Source organism: Phoca vitulina, unplaced genomic scaffold (assembly GCF_004348235.1).
Source record: "Phoca vitulina isolate PV1807 unplaced genomic scaffold, GSC_HSeal_1.0 scaffold18, whole genome shotgun sequence".
In the NCBI taxonomy this organism is placed as follows: domain Eukaryota; kingdom Metazoa; phylum Chordata; class Mammalia; order Carnivora; family Phocidae; genus Phoca; species Phoca vitulina.
The window spans coordinates 32,351,115-32,371,914 of record NW_022589721.1 but is presented as its reverse complement, the minus strand read 5'-3'; the positions used below and the strand labels follow the sequence as shown (position 1 = coordinate 32,371,914).

At 47.6% G+C, this 20,800-nt stretch overlaps 1 protein-coding gene across 16 annotated transcripts in view; it reads left to right on the top strand.

The window, feature by feature from the left end:
* PTK2 (protein tyrosine kinase 2) overlaps positions 1 to 20,800 on the top strand; it is a 259,862-nt gene that overhangs the window by 191,131 nt on the left and 47,931 nt on the right. For all 16 annotated transcript variants that reach the window (XM_032415592.1, XM_032415591.1, XM_032415581.1 and 13 more), the window contains 6 exons: positions 6,425 to 6,509; positions 7,686 to 7,786; positions 9,420 to 9,535; positions 10,442 to 10,542; positions 14,038 to 14,127; positions 16,895 to 17,099. In XM_032415592.1, the coding sequence (XP_032271483.1) occupies positions 6,425 to 6,509; positions 7,686 to 7,786; positions 9,420 to 9,535; positions 10,442 to 10,542; positions 14,038 to 14,127; positions 16,895 to 17,099 (698 nt within the window). The remainder of the gene's footprint in view (positions 1 to 6,424; positions 6,510 to 7,685; positions 7,787 to 9,419; positions 9,536 to 10,441; positions 10,543 to 14,037; positions 14,128 to 16,894; positions 17,100 to 20,800) is intronic.

Here is a 20,800-nt window from a genome sequence, read left to right as displayed (position 1 = left end):
TAGTAACACAGATGATTGACCTTCTGTGTCACCCCTGCTTTGGAAACTGCAAATGGCATTTTTCCATAGTAACTCCATATCTGTCACTTTTTCACATCCTTCATACGTGCACTAGTGACATAGTGATCATTACTTTTGTAACCAGATAGCTAAAGGGGCTTTTTTTGTTTTTTGTTTCTGTCAGGAACAACAGACAATTGCCACCAATGTCACTAAACAATTTAGAGGTTCCATTTTTTAAAACTTCAGTTTTGAAAGCCTCTGCCTTTGTACTTATATACAATTCTATCATTTATTATGTATTTCTAGCTGTTAACTTCTCTTTAGTTGTTTTTTTTTTTTTTTTACTCTGTGTTATCTTCCTAATTCTCCTAACTCTGTTCTTTGGGGCAAAATGCAGTAGAAAAAGCCCTGGATCTAAGGTTACTCAAAGACTTCCTAACTCTTAGACTTGGCTGCACCCACCTGAGATGGGAGGGAGGTGCGGCTTCTTGGCAGTTGAACTCGGTACCCTCGGAGCTCCCTGCAGTCTCTAGAATTCAGTGACTTACCAGGACCACACAGATAATGGCAGGGTTCATGGGCTTGATTTCATGCATTTTTAAAATAACTAATCCAGGGGCGCCTGGGTGGCTCAGTCGTTAAGCGTCTGCCTTCGGCTCAGGTCATGATCCCAGTGTTTGGGAGGATGCCTGAGCCCCGAATCAGGCTCCCTGCTCAGCGGGAGGCCTGCTTCTCCCTCGCCCACTCCACCTGCTTGTGTTCCCTCTCTCACTGTGTCTCTGTCAAATAAATAAAAATCTAAAAAATAAATAAATAAATAAAATAATCCATTTCAGTTGTGAAAATACAAGAGAACATTTTTTTTAATATCCATTGTCTAGTGTTTATTAAATATTTGTTGAATGAGTCCCAGCCCCCAGAAAAATACCAGGGTTCACACTTTTTGTTGAGTATCTTCCTGATATATGTTGTACGTGAGTGTTTATTTTGTTTTTAATGTGGGTGTCTAATTTTATAGTGCAAAGGAATCTACTCATTTCTTGGGGCTCCTATTAAGTCCTTTTTCCAGATTATGTTCTTTAGTGTTCTATAAGATAAGTAACATTTCTTCAAGGATTTTTACTAATGCATCAGACTGCAGCTCAGCACACATGTCACGGCCAGGAACCTGCCACTGGAGACTCCAGTAATTATTTCAGCAACAATTTCTCAGTCACCTACCATGTGACAGTGAAGTGGTGGGGACATGAAAATGAACAAAACAGGCACAATTTCTGCTCTCATGGAACTTAAATCGCTCTGAGACAGAAAGGAACAGACAAAAACAAATACACTGAATGTCGAGCGGGGAAGAAGTGCTCTGAGAAAAAAGCATGGGCAAGAGGAGGTTGGGGTGCTCTCCCCGTGAGATGGTAGAAGAAGGCCTTCTGATAGGTGACCCGCAGCAGAGCCCTGAAGCAAGAAGGGAGCAGTCCACAGGAGGCCAGTGTGGCCGCAGTGGTGTGTGCGGGGAGGGCCACGGAAGGAGAGGAGACGGGGTCGGGTGGGCTACACATGGGGACCTGGAGTTCATTCTCAGGGCCAGTGTAGAGGCTCATTCACACGCACTGTTGCCTTCATTTGGCAGGGTGATCGGGCTTCTTTCTTATTATTTGAACCTCTGCTGATCACTTGCACATTCTTTCATCATTATTATCTTAGCCTTAAAAAATCTGCTTTTAAATCTCTTTTTCTCTTAATGAATCCCAGAATAGCCCTTCTCTGGATTTATTTAAGTCTTTTAAAGGTCCACTGGTTGTTAATAATTCAGAGCCTAATCATATCTTTTATGGAGGCATATTGGACGACAATGTGGTATTTTCAGGGACATTGAAAAGACCTCTCGGGCGCCTGGGTGGCTCAGTTGGTTAGGCGACTGCCTTCGGCTCAGGTCATGATCCTGGAGTCCCGGGATCGAGTCCCGCATTGGGCTCCCTGCTCAGTGGGGAGCCTGCTTCTCCCTCTGACCCTCCCCCCTGTCATGTACTCTCTCTCTCTCATTCTCACTCTCTCAAATAAATAAATAAATATATTTAAAAAAAAAAAAGAAAAGAATAGACCTCTCTCTCCCCTAAATATTGCTTATATTTTAAAGGTTTTTTAAAGTCTCACCTTGAGCAATAACGCAGCTATGTTTGAATCTGCCTCTTTTTAAAGGTTTTTTAGGCAAAAAACAAAAACAAGAAACCAGCTTTGCTTAGGTTCTGGTCTTGCTCACTTTGAACTGACTTCTCCAACATTCTGATCTCTGTGACCAGCCCCTCTGATGCTCAGCATTCCCCAGGCTTCTGCTGTCCAGTTTGGGGGCTGACAGCCACAAGTGCTACTCCGTGGACAGATGACGAGACCCTGGTTCTGTTCACATATGGCCCTTTATACATGTGCTCCCCGCGGAATCTTAGGTCCAGCATCCATTTGAAGCTCTGAGTTTTAGAGAGCAGTACTTTTTTTGCATGTCTTCAGACTGTCTTGCTTAAAGCATCATGGACAATATTTGAGTATGAATTCACAGGATTGATGATGGTTTTGTGGTCTTACAGAAGTTTCTGTTGTTGTTATTCAGAATTCCTGTTAAAAAGGACATTTTGTGTCATTTCTAGATTATACCAATTGGCCCTGTGTTTAGATGGAGGTAGAATTCATGGTCCTGGTCCTAAAGAAGTTCACCATCTAGTTAAGGAAGACAAAGACTAACTCATTCAAAGCAGAGTAGTTACATCTTAGCGAGGTGTATGGCTAGCGCTTCTAAGAAGGCTCTAAGCCCGGACATTTAGCAGACAGACACTCTGTGGTAGCAGCGACTATCCTGCAGGGACCAGGCCACCATCACCACCTGGAATCCTGCAAGCAGGCATGCCTCCTCTGCAGGTTAAGAAAGTGACCCACAGCTGTGTTAGAGTCATTTTGCTGTTTATATTTCTCTTGTTTGAAAATGTTTAGTATTCTGGAATCATATGGTGTGCAATTAGTGTGAGATCTAAAATTAATACAGTTTAAGGTATTTTTAAGATACACCACAGCTGACTTGTAAATGGCATCTGCATTCAAAAGAAAGGTTTTAATAGCGTTCACTAACTCTGCAGATACGTATTGAGCACCTACTGTGAATTCAGTACTGTTGTAAGGGGAACTTCTTGGCAAACAAGACAACAAGGTACCTATGTCTTGAAACTTACACTTCAGTGATGGGAAGTAGTAATGATGTAAATGACAATGTACATTATGTGTATATTGTAATATATAATAAAAATGTGTAGAATAGTGACATTGCAATAACCTGAGAGGCCTGTGGCGCAGACAGTTCTGTGCTCGGAGCTTGTCGTGAGGGTTGTGCAGAGCGGCAGGGAGCTAGAGAGCAGGGCAGGCGGCTGGGCGCTGTTTTAGACGGGACGGTTTGACCAAGGATCTCAGCGCAGCTTCCCGGGGGAAGAGCTTTCCAGTCAGGCAGAACAAGAAGGGCAGCCACGGGAAATGATGTTGGAGCATAGAAAATAAGGCTGGGTGTGAGAGGTCTGAGTAAAGAGGGACCCGGGGGGGGCCACGGCAGAGGGCTGGGCTTTTTCTCCAGTGTCCTGGGGATAGGAGGTGCCTCGGGGAGAGTGGGTGCGGAAGGGCACACATTGCCGCTAGGAAAGGAGCTTCGGGGCGAGGTGGTGCTGGTGGGGGTAGAGGCAGTGAGTGAGCCAGCAGCAGTGGCAGAGGCCGCGTGGGCAGATTCCGGATGCACGCTGTAGGTAGGGAACACCGGTCTTGCCCCTGGATTGTTGGATCTGTGGGAGCTGAGGGAAACTGAGGAATCAGAACTGACCGCTAGATTGTTGACCTTAAGCATCCGTGTGACTTCGTGTCTCGAGTGAGGTGGAGAAGGCTAAGGAGGAAATGCGTCTGGTGGTGGGTATCTTAGTGAGGGCTCCCCAGGAAAACAGAAGCCCTAGGCTGTGGGTGCGGTGCCTTCAAGACAGATGTGTTGGGAATTGGCTCGTGTGATCCTGGAAGCTGATGCTCCTCAGATCTGCAGCTGGCCAGCTAGAGACCCCGAGAGCTGGTGGTTTCTTATTTCCGGTCTGTGTCTGAAGGCCTGAGACCCAACATAGCCAGTGCAGGTGTAGTCCAAAGGGGAGGAAAGAAAGCAGTGTCCCAGCTCAAAGGTAATTGGGCAGGAGGAATTTCCTCTTACTTAGGAGAGGATCAGCTTTTTGTTCTATTCAGGCCTTCAGCTGATCAGATGAGGCCCACCACATTAGGGAGGGCAACCTGCTTCACTCAGTCTATCAGTTTGCGTGTTAAATCCATCCACACTTGATCTTAGCCAAAAGGCCAAGAAGCGATTGTTAAATCCATCCAGAAACACTCAGAATATGCTTGACCAAATATCTGGACACGCTGTGGCCCAGTCACCTTGACACATAAAATGAACCATCATAGTGGGATATCTGGAGTCTTGTTTAGGTCGTATCAAGTTTAAAGTAACTTTGCTACATCCTCATCAAGACAGGTAATGGGAGGGTTGGATATCAGTCTGGGCTGAAAGCCGAAGTGAGGACTGGAGAGAGAATTTGGAAGTCAGTGTAGAGGTAGGACTTGGTGCTCAGTGAGGTCGCCTCGAGTCGAGCTGGCCCTGGGATTGAGCCCTGGGATGTTCCTGCCCTGAAGAGACAGGAAGCAATGTCTTGTCTTCCCACTGTCCTCCTGGCCAGTCTTTTCTGCCTGAGGCTGCTGTTGACATGGACAGCGACTCACGATCCAGTAGCAAGGACTCTTCTGAGAGACCTTGGCAAATCCAGGCTTCATCAACACTCGAGAATCTAGCGTGGGCACCGCTTCAGAGCCGGGTCTTGTGACATCCATCCCGAGCTGTTGTCCCCCACTGCTGCTCGTCACATACACTCTGCCCCAGTCCCTGTTGCAGAGGGGACATGCCACTTACAGCAGGATGACCTTGGGCAAGCCGCTGAACCTGTCAGCCTTTGCTGACCTGTCTATAAGATGGGTATCCTGGACCCCTCTGTACCTTGTTAGGCTCTCTTACAGATAACCTGTAGGCCCAGTGAGATAATTTACAAAAAGGACAGAAAGGTTCAAAACCTACTGAGAAAACTAAAGACAGCAAGACTCTACAGCCCTCCTCTGGGGCCTCGTGGCTGAATGCTCCTCACACCTGTGTGATGGCGCCTTCGTCTCCTCCTCCCCTCTCGGGATCCTCTGGTGAGGGTGTCCATTCGCCACGTTCTCCCGCTTCTTTCTCTTCCGTCCTGTCCTCCTCCTCTCTCCTGCCTCCTTAACAGAATGCGAGGCACCTTACGAAAATCTCCAGTGTGAAGAATATGTGATAGTTCTGGCAAAGACAACATAGAGCCAAGGATGAGATGAGCAATTAAGTTGCTAATTATAATCATGCATGGTATTCCGTCAAGGCTTGGAATGACCTCATTTCTTGTCTTTCTTAAGCTCTGTCTTTTGAACTCGTTCAAGAAAGTGTCAGCTTCTTGGGCAAGCAGGTCCACACGCCTTCTTGGTTTCTCTCCACCTTGCCGGTCACCCTCTTAGTCTGCTGTGTGTCTCCCCTTCTCCCTGACCTCCCGCGCTGCAGCGTGCCCGGGTGCAGTGCTCATGCCCCCAGCCCTGAGGATCTCCTCCAGCCCGAATCTGACCCTGAACTCCGCCCAGATTCTCCTTCCCCGCTCTCCTGTGTGCCACGCTGGCTCGCTGCCATCTCATGCCCCTCACGTCCTAGTCCTAGCTGAGCTGCCTCTTCCCTTTGTCTCACCAGAAACCTGAACTCAGGGTCTCAGCACCCCACCCTGCCCCAAGCTTGTCCCAGCCGCCAGCCTGTCACTACACCAGCCCTTAGGTCCCAGAGCATCCATGACCCCGGCTGTGCCCCTGGCCAGCTCTCGGCCAGTCCCTCCCTCCCTCCTTTGGTTTTTCCGTCCTGGTCTCTGCCTCACATATCCTGACACGCTCCTTCCTTGTCCACAGCACTGCTACCCTCTAAGGTACCCTGTGATCAGCTGGTTTCTTGTGTGTGTTGTCAGTTCTTAGTGGGAAGGTAACCTTGAGCAGAACAGGGAACTTCGCTGCCTTTTGTTCAGTGATGTATCCTGAGCATCTGGAAGGCTGCCTGGCACGTAGCAGGAAGTGAATGTTTGTGGCACGATGAGTGAATGAATTACCTACAACATGTTAACGTGCCTGGACTTTTTTTCTGGGGATTTTGTAGAGTATTTGAAGTGTTCCTCTCTTGAGATTTTCAGTTCTGATTCTGTCTGGTCCAGAATCCACATAGTTGCCAAACACACAGCTTTTCATGAACGTGCCCACTGATTCATAAAGAGAAGCTCTTTTTGCATGTGTGTGTGATTCTGAAATTTCCCTAACACAGGAGAATCCAGCTTTGGCGGTTGCAATTAAAACATGTAAAAACTGTACTTCGGACAGCGTGAGAGAGAAATTCCTTCAAGAAGCCTGTAAGTTTCTAGAAATTTCTGTGGAACTCCATGTGACTTTTTTTGTCTGTGAAATACAAGCTGTCTCTGAAGAAGTAAGAAAAGTAATATTCTGGCTTGTCTGACAACTGCAGTTACTATCTTGCCTTGCAAATTAATGCCTGTATCTGCAGAGGCTCATATCCACACGTTGCGCCAGGTAAGCCATGATGTTTGGGGTGTGAGCGTGGACAGATTTACTGTCCCCGTCTCCTTCGGCACCATGCGGTTGGCACTGGGATTGGGCCGATGTAGAAATGAGTCCAGCCCGGGTGCCAGCAGGCCCTAGAGTTGGGGGTGAGCAGGACAGACGCGGTCCCCGCGTGAGGGAGCTCGCAGACCAGGGAGAGAGCCGGGACCGTGCCGGGTGCCCCGCCCCTGCTGCAGTGCTGCCCTTCGGCTCCCCGCTCACACGTGCGGGCTGAGACTGCAGGGAGGGTCGTGCGTGGGTAGCTGCTCTCTGCTGAGTGCACACTCGTGGAGAGCCAGGACCTCGTCCTGCTTGTACACATCTCTTTCCACCTGCCCTCAGGCTGCGATGTCCTTCCTGCTTCCACACCTGACCGTGCGCTTAGAGTAGTTTTTCCTCAGGAGGCTTTGTCACAGGACCACGTTTTCTCCTTCCTAAGTGTTTGAAACTAAAGAAACATTGCCTAGAAGTTAGTATTGCCCCTCTCTAGGCTTTAAGCTCCACGGGGCTAGGACCCTGTCTGCTGTGCTCACTGCTCAGGCCCAGTGCCCAGCATCGTACTGAACCCATGAGAGGCGCTCAGGGGACACTGGTCATGTGATTGAATCTCGGTGTCCTTCATTACATGGACATGGAACAAATGCCTTCTACCTTCCATTTCAGGAAATATTTACCACCCAACAGTCCAATAAATTAATAAGTCATAGAGTAAGTCATATTGACTTGATCAGTATCATTTTCCTCAAAATCATATTGTACTTTCATCAAAAGAAAAAAGTCTGTCTTTTAATCCTGTTCCTGTATCTCTGTATCTGGTATCTTAAGGACGAGACGAATCCTGGCAATGACTTCTGTCTCAACTAGTTTATTTCTAAAGAGCGCCTAGGCCAAGAAAACACAGAGTACATCAGCCCCCCTTACCTACTACTCTATCAGAAGAATAACCGCGGACAACTGTTTTTCCCTAGTAACAATGCGTCAGTTTGACCACCCTCACATTGTGAAGCTGATTGGTGTCATCACGGAGAACCCTGTCTGGATAATCATGGAGCTGTGCACGCTGGGAGAGGTACCCTGATCCTTGGACCGGGCCTGGCAGGGCGACTGCCAGCCCGTTTGTCACAGTGTCAATGAAACGATAGTCTTGTGCTTGGCGTTCGTTCAGCCCACCCTGGGTGTTTGGTGTCCTTTGTTTAAGAAAGGGGAGTGTGTGAAGGGTACCCTTGTGGTTTGGGCTCAGAGACACTAGCGTCTTCATGGTTAAATTCCCAAGCCATGCCCTAACTCAGTCCTGAAGGCAGTGGTGACCAAGTGGTGCTTTCTTCCTCTCTGGTGCTGCTGCCTACTGCTAGCCCAGGGATCCGAGGATGAAAGAGGCACTCTTAATGGAACTCAGATAAATTAATGCTGCGTTTACATAAATCTGCAGTAACTTAGTCTGTTTGAGAATTCATTTTATGGTGTCTTTCAGACCAACTGATACTAGTCACAGTTTCTTTTGAAAATGTGAGTAACACATATGGACAGATCTCCTTATTTGACTCTCTCCAGAACACAGAAATTCCTTACTTAGGGTGTCACCATCACCTGGAAACTTGTTAGAAGCCAGATTCTTGGGCCCTCGCCCAGGCCTGGCGGATCAGACCCTCGGCAGGGCAGGCTGGGCCCAGCACCTGTTCTCCGGGCCACGCTGTAGCCTGCATGCTTGCGCATGAGCACAAGTCAGTTTTCCAGGTGTCTACACTTCACTTACTGGTACTAAAGCTCAGTAATTTAGCCTGAAACATTAGTTACATTCCTTCTCTAATTTTAAAGGACACCAAACACAGTTTTGCTTTTCGTGGAGATTTAGGGGTTCTGCTTAGCAGCCGAGAGCAGTTTGGGTCCTTGCATCTCTGCGTGACAACCTCTGCCTCCCTCGCCCTACGGGCTCCCCGCTGCTCTCCTCTGCGCTTGATAACCTAGTTTGCTGGATGAAATGACTTCAGGTCTCTACAACATCTCTTCTTCCTCTGCCCCACCTTTCCAAATCAAACAGAGTGCTTACATACATTTTTTGTTCACAGTATTTTTCTACTTTTGCTTTTGGAGAATTTGCCAGTTTTCCTGGCTTAAACTTATTACTAAAACTTTCTCCTTTATGTATAGATTTTGTAGAATTAGAGTTCAGTCATCTGTCTTCCTTTGCCATGCTAGCATTTAGCTGAACTGATCGTGACAGTAGTAATAGGACTGATAAGCCCCGTGGGGTAAATACCAACACCTTTTTGTACCCAAAACTTCCTGGAGGAGGATGGGAGAACGTCTTGCCTCCCCTTCCTCCTCGTACCTGCCTGGGATACAGCGAAGTGGGGTGCAGGCGTGCTGGCCGTGTGAGGGCCGACTCCGCCTGTTTGTCCCCCTAACTCTTAATCTACGGTAGTTCATACTTCTATTCATTTCCTTGCAGCATCTTTCTGTATTTTTTCAGAAATTTGTCTACAGTCATGAAGATTTCAGTTTTATAATAGGATTCAAATAGAGAATGATTAATCATAATTTCTGAGCTAGTATGTTTCATTCTGCCCCTTTGTTTTAGGGGAGAATTGAAGCCATTCTCATAAAAGTGTGGAAATGGGCAGTGTTGTTGAATGTAGCTCCTTTGCTGTTGATTTCTGTTCTCTGTCACTAATTCTTTTTTATCTTGGTCACTGTTCCAAAAGCTGAGGTCATTTCTGCAAGTGAGGAAGTACAGTTTGGACCTAGCGTCTTTGATCCTATATGCCTATCAGCTTAGTACAGCTCTCGCGTATCTGGAGAGCAAAAGATTTGTGCACAGGTAAGATCAGTCATAAAGCTGGTAAGCTGCCCTCTGGACAGGGGAAGGGGGTGGTAGTGGGGAAACCGGAGGGAGGAGACACTCACTGTGCCCTGTGACTCTTCGTACTGCTGGACTCTGTCGTATGTAGACGGTACCGGAAGGCCAGGCGGCACCTGTCCCGGCCCAGGGCAGACGCGTGGCCTGTTTGTACGCACAGTGAGAGGGTTTTCCTCACATGGAAACACTTGTTTGCTCTCAGGCCAGTTCTCTCTCCTGCAGATGCTACTGAGAGACTGTACACGGTCCTAGAGCAGTGAGCATGTAGACTAAGACAGACACGGTCCTGGGAATTCCACGCCCAGAGGGTCACGAGTGACATCTGTGGCATTCTGTGGAATTTCTGTTTCTTATCCGGGTCCCCAGTTTGAACGCAAGGGAAAGCCCTTACAGTTTGCCCACTACTTTATTACCCAGCATGAAAATAAATTCCATGAGCAAAATCATTTACAAGGGTTTAGATGATGGCTTTTATTTTAGGTGATGAGATCTTTTAGTAGCAGCAGGGTTACAGATCCCAGTCGTGCATCCCTGTCTGTCTGTTAATGCAGGTGGTAATATGATTATATGAAAAGTAATAATTCCTTTTTTATTTCTTATTCTCAGATATTTGTTATTTGAGAGTATACTTTGCTGTCATTCAAAATACTGATTATCGTATTAATGAGTAAATATCTGCCAAAAGGAAATATATTTGAAGTTAAATCATAAGAGTGTCTTTTTTTCAGTGTGTAATAAATCTGTTTGCGTTGTCTATAAGCTGTCTTTCAAAGTACCTATCAGTATGTCTTTATATAATATAGATGGGTTTGTGGGTTTGTTTTTTCCTTGTATTAAAATTTCTTATCCCAAATTCTTCCTTATCAGGGACATTGCTGCTCGGAATGTTCTGGTGTCCTCTAATGATTGCGTAAAACTAGGAGACTTTGGATTATCCCGATATATGGAAGACAGTACTTATTACAAAGGTAAGGAATCAGAGCAATAAAGAGGCAATAAGCTCAGAATCTTTTTTTTTTTTTTTAAAGATTTTATTTATTTATTTGAGAGAGAGAATGAGATAGAGAGAGAGAGCATGAGACGGGGGAGGGTCAGAGGGCAAAGCAGACTCCCCGCCGAGCAGGGAGCCTGATGCGGGACTCGATCCTGGGACTCCAGGATCATGACCTGAGCCAAAGGCAGTCGCCTAACCAACTGAGCCACCCAGGCGCCCCAAGCTCAGAATCTTTAATGATTTTTTATTTCTTAAAAAGCTGTGTCCTAATAAGCTCAGCTGATTTTTGACAGAGGCATAAAATAAGTTCAGTAGAAGAAAGAGAGCCTTTTCAATCCATGGGGCTGGAGTAGTCAGACATCCAGAGACAAAAAATGGACCTCAGCTTGACTCACTTGACTCACCCCACATTAACTCAGAGTGGATCATAGACTTAATTATAAAACATAAACCATAAAACTTTTAGGAAAAACATAGGAGTAAGTCTTTGGGATCTAGGGCTAGACAAAGGGTCCTTAGACTTGACACCAAAAACATGATCCATAAAAAGAAACACTTGATAGATGGGACCTTATCAAAATTAAAACTTTTAGCTCCGCAAAAAACCCTGTTAAGAGGGTGGAGAGGGAAGGTGCAGACCTGGAGGATGTTTGCCAGGCACCGTGCCCGCCTGCCACCACAAGCCGTTCCACGAAGGACTAGTGTCCACAGTGTGCAGTGAGCTCTCAGAATCCAGCAGGGAAAACAGAAACCAGGAACACGACGTGGACAAACAGTGGACAGAGAGGCTTTACTGAAGAGGATACGCGGAGGGCAGAGAAGCCCGGGCAGAGGCTCAGACCACAACAAGGTAGCATTGCACACTTGTCAGAATGGCTAAAATTAAAACTAGTGGTAACAACAAATGCTGGCAAAGATGCAGAGAAACTGAATTACTCAAAAATTGCTTGTGAGAATGTAAAATGGTACAGCCACTCTGGAAGAGTTTCACAGATCCTTTAGAAGTTAACTGGGCAGCTGCCGTACAACGCAGCAGTTACACTCCTGGGTACTTACTCCTCGCAGAGAAATGAAAGCTGACATTCACACAGAACCTGCATATGGAATGTTCATTGCAACTTTATTTCCAGTAGCCAAAAATTGGAATCAGCCCCGACGTTCTTCAAATGGCAAACATAGACACCTCACACAAGTGGGGCTGGGTACGTTGACTCGGTGGAAGCAGTCAGACTGAAAAATCTCCAATCTGCTTACTCCAGAGACTTTGATCAATTGGTTTTAGAGCTGAAATCCAGCTCATGTGATTCTTCTTTAATTTTGCCAATTTTGGAATCAGTTTGACATGGTTCTTTAAATTATTATTGAACAAATATTTTTTTTTTTTTAAAGAAACTTTATTTTATTTTTTAAAAAATTTTATTTATTTATTTGACAGAGACAGCAAGAGAGGGAACACAAGCAGGGGGAGTGGGAGAGGGAGAAGCAGGCTTCCCGCCGAGCAGGGAGCCCGATGTGGGGCTCGATCCCAGGACCCTGGGATTATGACCTGAGCTGAAGGCAGACGCTTAATGACTGAGCCACCCAGGCGCCCCGAACAAATATTTTTTTTAACAGATGTTCATATTCCTAGTATTTCAGCTAAGGTTTGGATTACAAATCCATATTATGCTCTTAGTGTATATTCTAATTCTTACTACCACTTTCGAGAGCCAGTTTCTTTCTCAGTTTTTTAAATTCTTATATTGTGGCAAAATGAGGCCAGATTTTTACATATAAAACTAGTCTCCTTCGTTTCATACCATGGCTTATGACTTCCCTTTCCATATGTCTTCTGTGTACTACAGCTTGGAACAATTTTAACAGAGATTTTCTGCTATGTGAAAGGAGAATTCTTGGGTTGTTCATTCATTTCAATTAGTCATTTAACATAAAAATGACCAAGCCAGCTTTCTGCTCTTTTTAAATTCATTTCCTATCCAGCTCAAGCCCTGACGGGTCCAGGTTCTGGACTTCTGGTAAAGAGCTGACCTCCAAACAGCTTGATGACTGAGGTTTCATATCACGTAGACAGCATTTAAAATGAGCAGTTGACAAATTCATGTATTTGTTGTCATCTCAGGTCAGTAAGTGCAGATTCCATTAGGCTTCAGGAGAACACCCCCAAAAGGTTGGGGATGCTTTATTCAGGACACAGGTGTAGAGTAGTTTGTTTGGAAGGAATTGAACAAAGGATTTGACTTCACTTGTCATGAAGGTGCTTGAAGTTAAGTGGGGAAAAAAGAAATGACTCGAATGAAGTTGTCTCCTGATTGAAGGTGCTCAAAGGCACGTGTTGCTCACAGAAGGAAGTCCAGACGAGGCTGGCAGAGCACAGGCACCTCCGTGACCCGGGGCTCCCTCCCCTGTGGACTCCCGTGCCCCTGCTGCCTTCTCGGACACACCGCTCAGCTGTGGGCTTTCTCTGCTCCCAGGGCATCCGGCATTTACTCAGTGTCTGTGTCACACCCCGTACCATAGCTTTTAGAATTAGAGCTCCTTGAGGAAAGGTACTCTGGGCTGTTCCTCTTGTAAGCCAGCAGTTGAAGGAATGTTCCGTGAGGTGGTGAGTTTCCTTTGTGGCACAGAAGGAAGGTTTGTTAGACCTCAAGAGGAGGACGATTTAGACTCACCTAAGAAGTATAGATTTTCATTCCATCCATCGCCTGTCCTGCTCTTTATATACCAGTGAAGGTATAGTTGTCAGTCCTCGTTACATATTCCATATTCGTGTCCTTTGCGTGGTCGCTAAAATTTGTAGCTCCCGAAGTCATACAGTGCTTTCATAGTCACGTGTTCACATGCACGGAGCAGTGGAGGACCGGAGCCTGTCTCCGCGGGAGGATGGAAAGGGGAGGGGGCGGGGCAGGATAGCTTGAGCCCCTCTGGCCTTGAACCCCCGCTCGGGCACCTGGCGGTGGGGTGGCCTCAGGTAAGTCACCTAACGTGTCCGAACCTCGTTTTCTGAAGAAAATAGAACCTACCAAGATGAGTTGTTTTCAGGGTTTAAGATTATAATCTGTGTGAGATGATGTTATGTGCATGTACACATTTCCCCCAGGAACAGTGGTGCGGTGGTTGTAGAAGCGACTGGGTGTCGTCAGCAGAGGTCCCAGCCGGTGGGTCAGGATCTGTTGCATAACCAAGCTGCAAGCTGGGAGCACCAGTTAACAGGGCTGCCTCGCCCTCGCTCGTCCCCGCCTCTCCGCCCAGAGGAGGGCTGCCGTGCTTTATTTCCCTGCCACAGGCTAAGCAGATCACCCCAGACCTCACCACACCAAGGAAACAAAAAGTAGTTCTTCCAAATAAACAGAAAGTCCAAAGGGTCAGATATTAAAACTTTTTGTTTTGATACTAAAAATCTCAGCTAGCTATAACTTAGATCCTTGAGCAGATAACAAGGAAAATTCACTTTCTAAAATTAATCTTCTAGCTTCCAAAGGAAAATTGCCAATTAAGTGGATGGCTCCAGAGTCCATCAATTTTCGACGTTTTACCTCAGCTAGTGATGTATGGATGTTTGGTGAGTATTTTGAAAAGTTTTGTGTTTTTAAATTATATTTCGTATACTCTACAAAACAGACTTAGCCTTAGCTCTTTTCAGAGTATTTAGGCTAATCTGCCTTCCCTTGCCTGACCGCTCTTTCAGAGACGTCCTCTTGGTTTATTCGACAGTCACTGGGCTCACATGGAGCGCCAGCTTTGGGGGTGACTCCTGTGAGGTCCCGCTGTCTGAATCCCCCTCCCTTCTCCAGGCCTCTCTGTCTCCCTATGCCATCTCTGCATCCCTCCCTGGGAGCAGTCCTAGCTCTTTCCTTCCTTCTCTCCTCTCTTTCTCTCTGCCATCTCATTCGTTCTTTCTACGTGAATGACTTTAAATGGTTGACCTGTCCTCTGGTTCTGTGCTAGCTTCTCAGCTCCAGAATACCTACCGTGGTGTTTTCCTCATTGTCCTGGAGTCCAGCCTCCTTCCTGACTTGTCTCAAGGCTTGGAAGTTTGATCCTTTGTCTTCTGTGGCATCTGTTCTCACACCTACTCTGTGCCTTCCCGCCTGCTCCGAGTCAGTCGCTGTCCTGCTCCGGGGTTGTTGTGGTACCTTCCGACTATGACCGCGTGGCCCTTGCTCATTCGGCACTACTTACTTCAACTACTTCATCAAATTTTAAATCACTCTCCCCTTTCCATATGGATGATACTCCTTCCCCACCCCACTCTTCTGGTGTCACTCTTTCCGCCTGGAACACGTTGTCCTAACACCCTCTCCCCGGGTGAAATTCTAACCTTTGGGGTCACCTGAAATGTCCCCTCTTCATGAAGCCTTATGTAGCTGGTGTGTTTTCCAGACATAACCTCCCTTCCTCTGTGTTCCCTGCACTTCCTGTCTCTGCCATGACACTTGCACATTGATCTTGTGGGCAGTCTTGTGTGCGAGTGTTCTCTGCTAGATTTTAAACTACTTCAGGAGAGATGCCCTGATAAGGTTATGACCTTTTTTCCCCGATGATTAAAAATAACATACATCAAGTATGTGTTATTTTTTCTTCTGTTTACTTGCTGTTTGTTTCATCTAGTGCCCTAAGTGATGACAGGTGAAGGAAGGAGCTTTTCGCCAGAGCAGGAAATAGCGTGACATGGTTTAGAAAGGGCTCTGGGGTCCGACTGACGTGGCTTCACCTCCCGGGACCTCGCTCATCCGCTGTGTGGCCCAGAGAGCCAGTTGCTTATCCTGTCAAGGAAATTTCAGTTTTCAAAGATTCTAAGATGCCTGTTTTTTCACATTGTAACTTTTCTGGAACTGGTGTCCTAAATCAGTGGCATTTTATGGTCGGTGTTAGTTGGGGACGTGTTTTCCGCAGCCTCCTTGCCTGCACTCGTATGGACTTTGTTCATCCCAGTGTTACTTCCTTGTCTGAATGCGTTTGGAAGCACCCCTTGGTAAGAATAAAGTAATTCCAAGAGGTAACAGGATGGTGCCATAACTTAGTTGGCAGTATTTTCCCCCATTTTTGGTCATATAAAAATACTGTTGTATTTTATAATCAGTGGCATCTTAGAAGTGTTTAAAGAAATGTAAGGTGTAAGGATAATATATGTAAATTTCAAGGAGGGGATGCCAGAAACATATTAAGGTGTGGAGAAATGATGCCCGGCGCTGTTGTTAGTAATGATGTCATAATTTCTGGCGAGAAATGCAGAACTAAGGCGTTATTTTTGGCATACACTCTTCACTCTGGAACGACGAGAAGTCGGAAAACGTCAGAATGTCGTTCACGTTGGTAGGATAATGGGCCTTGCTTCCTTTGAGGCACACCCCGCTGTAGGTGCCAGAGACACTGAAGCAAGGTGCCTCTCCTCAAGCCCGTGACACGGCGTGCAGGGAGGACGGGGGCCGAGCCGGGGCTTGCCTGGGGCCGGCAGGTGGCACGCACACAGAAAGAGAAGCACTCGTGTGGAAGAGAAGGAAAGGGGCACTAAGTGTGGGGAGGCTAGCACAAGCAAAGGCATGCGTGCCGGGGAGGCAAGGCTGCCAGATCAGCCTGCGAGACATGCGAAGCCACCCACTGTCCCCACCAGCCAGAGCGTGTGGTCGTCATTCTCCGCCTTAGACTCCGTGCGCTCGTTTACTTTAAGAAGTGAGCTTTCAAGTGTTGTTCAGAGGACACCAAGAAAGCATGTGGTCTGCAAGGGTGGAGTGTGAGTGAGGGGTCTGTGGGCAGGGCCACTGCAGCCCAGGGAGTCCAGAGCTTGCCCATGGGGGCAGGGACCCCCTGACCAACTTGTGCATAAGCTAGATGACAGTGCCGACGTGCACCCTAGCCAGGAATGGGCTACCTCGTGAAGGGAGTCTGAGTATTCTAAAGGTGTAAGGCTTAAATTTTAGTATTTTCTTTTGTTAGGCCTCGGTCAGCTGCCGTAATCATCAGCAGGCTGGACTGCAGTGGAGGGCAAGGGAAAATCATTCAGCCCGTTTTGAACTGGTTCATTAAACCATGAAGGATCACTGTACCTGGTCGGCCATTTTCTAATATAGGATTTTTAGAAAAGTAAACCTCTTAGAAAAACTTGGGGGTTTTTTTTGGAAAATAACTTAATATTTAATGATTTGCGTCATATTAAATTAATATTGCTATTCTTATTTATAACAGAATTCATTGAATGCTTTATTTAGCCGATTTGCCCAAAATCACACAGCTGGTCCTCTTGTGCCAGCTATGAAGTTACTCCTGAAACATGGGCATTCTTCTCTTCCCACCAAGTTCACGGTTCTGTTTTCATTCCCACTTCACAGGTGTATGTATGTGGGAGATACTGATGCATGGTGTGAAGCCTTTTCAAGGAGTGAAGAACAATGATGTGATCGGTCGAATTGAGAATGGGGAGAGATTACCAATGCCTCCAAATTGCCCTCCTACCCTCTACAGCCTTATGACGAAATGCTGGGCCTATGACCCCAGCAGGCGGCCCCGGTTCACTGAGCTCAAAGCTCAGCTCAGGTAGGAGTGGGGGGAGTGAGGGCCGGGGCTGGGGCAGGCGCATGCGGCTGCTCCCATGCAGTCGTAGCGTTTGAGGTCATTCTATCAGGACGGCTAAGGCTAACCTCTTCTCCAGCAAACATAATTACTTATTAACTGGTTTGCATTTATTTATGCCTTGCTAGAATCCTCAGGAGATTGTATCTTAAAATCTTAAGAAACTCCAGATTAGGATCAGATCTCTCATCCCCTGACTTCTGACTGAGCATGGCTTACAAGATCCATGAGAACCTGGTCCCTAGTTGCCCATCCAGTTCCATCTCCCACTCCTCCTCCATCTCCAGCACGCTCCTAACTGCTTATGCTTCTCCCGGCATGGCCCGCCATCTCTCACGTGCTGTTTTCTCTCCCGGGGACGCCTTCCCCCAGCTGTCCCAGCTGCTAACCACTTCTGTGGTCTTCAGAATCCAGCTCAGATGTTAGCTCCTTCAGGGGACTGCCCTGGTCGGCCCTGCCCGCAAACAGATAGCCACTCTTTGGCGCCTTTTCGATGCTACTGTTTGTTGTCATCAGAACATCCACATGACCTATTCAGCTGCCATTTCATGGCTCCTGATTTGTGCCAGCCACGGCCAGACCCAAACCTCCAGGAGCTCCCGGTTCCTTAGAGGGAGCACGCAGGGACCTGTTAGCGTGCTGAGCCCCTCAGAGTGTCTGCACAGAGTTGACCGTGCCACCCGGCTTGGAGAATTTCTCATTTGCACGCCGGGCTCTAGGCTCTCCATGGGCATCACTGTGTCTTACCCGTTTCTGTGGCCCCGACGCAGGCCTCTAACACGTGCTCAACAGACAGTTGTCGAATTGAAGTCTAGACTGAGACTCGATACTGTAATAAATAAGATATTTTAATGTAATACATATACATGGGAGCGTTACTGTGTGACCAACACCATGATGTAATGTGTGCTGTAAAACCTGTCTTCATATTTCCCTGATTCTATGTGAGATTTTTAAAACTTGGTGTATCTTTGTCTTTTTTCATAGAAAATTACCAAACATCAGGGTCCAAAAGACCCCGGTGGCTCCTCTGGCCCATCCTTGTCCCCCAGCGCGTGAAGCCTTCTAGACTGCCTGTAGCCCTAGCTCATCTTCAGGCAGCTCAGCTTGCCAGCCAAGGCTCCGGGCAAGGAGCGTGTTTCACGGAAGAATGAAAGCTGATAGGGAGAGGTGTAAAAGATTCACCCAGTCAGGAATTATTGGCTAAGCTCCCACTTTATTCTAAGTCAGGTTCTGTGGACTCAACCATGAACAAAACACAATCCTGCCCCCAGCGTTTGCAGCCCGGTAGAAGAGATGGGTCAGCCGTTCCTCACCATACAGTGAGCAGCACACTCTGGAAGGGGCTCCTCCTTGGGCCCCGTGCTGTGCACCTGCCGGCCTGGTCCCACCCTTTCGGGCCCCGTAGACAGCGCAGCTCTGCCTTCCACATGACAGTCCTTCAGGTGTTTCTACACAGCTTTCTTCAAGCTAAAAATCTCCAGTTTCTTAATTCTCATACAATTCATGATACACGCTCTCACTTACTAGAGCTGGATTTTGAATGTGCTTTATTTCATGTTTTGCTCATACATTTTTTTGTTCCTCCTTGATCTTTCCTCAGAATTAGACAGATTCTGTCCTTGAGATTCCTCCCCTCTCTGACTCCTCCTGCCTGCCTCCCAGACACCTCCTTTACGCCCCGACCTGCTGCTCCTCGGTCGCCCTGCGTGTTGCCCACACGTCCGTCCCGGGCCGCCCTCCTTTCTCTCAGTATGCTTCCTGGGCCCTGCCAGCCTCTCACCTCTGTCTGTCTTCAGCTTCCGTCCTGCCTTTTCTCACAAGGCCCAGAGCCGCGTTCGCATTGCTGCTGAGCATCATGTTCATCCTAGAACAAGTCTGTTGCCTTGCCTCCCAGGCAGCCCCTGGCCCTCACCTTCCATAGGCCCCAAAGGTGCCTTTGCGTTCATCTCCGTCTTGGAGTGAGCAGTAATTCCTCGCCGCCCCCGGCTGGCCGGCTGGGCACCCCCTCCCCTGCTCCTCCGCCTGGACTGTGCATCCAGCTGGCATAGCCCCTTGGTTGATCTTCTGAAACATCGCTGTGGACGAGTGGCTCCCTTGCTCGAACAGCCCTCAGTGGGCTCCCGTGACTCCTGTATTAGGTAGAGGCTTCCAGAGCAGACTGAAGATTCCTTCCATCGCGGCCCACCCCTTTCTCACACTGTGACCGCACTAACCCCCCTCGGCCTGGAACTCCTCCTCCTCCTCCCGGTGAAATCCTGCTCCTCTTTCTCGGCTGCTTTCACACGCCGGCTCCTCCGTGGCTGCACAGCCAACGAGCCTCCGCCCGCGGAGTCTCCAGAGCACTTTGTTCTTCTTGTCGTGCTCGCCCTGCGCTGCCCCAGATGGCCGCCCCCGTGTTCACTGTGAGCAGCACGAGAGCTGAGCCTGGGGCCCGGTGTCTGGGCCAAGAGGACTACAGCACCTTTCCTGCCCTCGAGGAGCTCACAGTCTAGTATGTCTCAGCCCTACTAGACTGAGGCTCCTTGAGGGCAGGGATCGTCATACTCGCCTCGGTGCTGCGTGCACCCGCAGGCCAGGGGCCTGCGCACAGTGGGGCCCCACGGCCACTCCAGTAATGGCTTAGTGCGTGAAACCTCACGGCAGGGGTCACTGAAGGCCTGTTTCTTTAGGTAAAGTAGTTCCAAGAACTATCCAAGGTGAATTTTTAGAACTAAATATAACGATTTCATACATACATACATGACTTTATAACATACCTAGGCTGTGACTTATGGATCTTCTGCAGTTAGCACAGGCCACTGAGCGTTCATTTGTTCTGTCTTTTCCTGTTTCAGTCAGAAATGGAGTTTGACTTTGCATTTTATACATGTATAATATGGCTACCAAAGAGGCCAATAAAATTTAACTTCATAATAGCTTGCTTGGACATTTATAAATGTAACGGTGTGTCATAGTAATTAAACAGATTATTTTATTGAGTTTTACAAAATTTATACTATATCGAAGATTGTTTAACAAAGTAATAAACTTCAGACAGTCTTTACCCCAGAGGTCAGTTAAAAATGTTTCCCAAGTCCCATCCTCCATTTCTACCTTAAAAGAAAATAATTTTGGGGCGCCTGGGTGGCTCAGTCATTGGGCGTCTGCCTTCGGCTCAGGTCGTGGTCCCAGGGTCCTGGGATCGAGCCCCGCATCGGGCTCCCTGCTCCGCGGGGAGCCTGCTTCTCCCTCTCCCACTGCCCCCGCTTGTGTTCCTCTCTCTCTGTCAAATAAATAAATAAATCTTAAAAAAAATAATAATAATTTGGGGGTGCCTGGGTGGCTCACTCGTTAAGTGACTGCCTTCGGCTCAGGTCATGATCCCAGGGTCCTGGGATCGAGTCCCGCATCAGGCCCCCTGCTCCGAGGGAAGCCTGCTTCTCCCTCTCCCACTCCCCCTGCATGTGTTCCCTCTCTTGCTGTGTCTCTCTGTCAAATAAATAAATAAAATCTTTAAAAAAAAAGAAAATAATTTGAATGGACGCAGATCACCATGGGATCCCACGCAGCTGTGGGCCATACGTTTGTTTGTCTTTTACTCTGAGTTGAGGGAAGTGGCTCTAGGGATGAATCTTGTCCAGCAGAGGCAGGCAGCACTTGGGTCAGACTTCCGTGGGTGGATC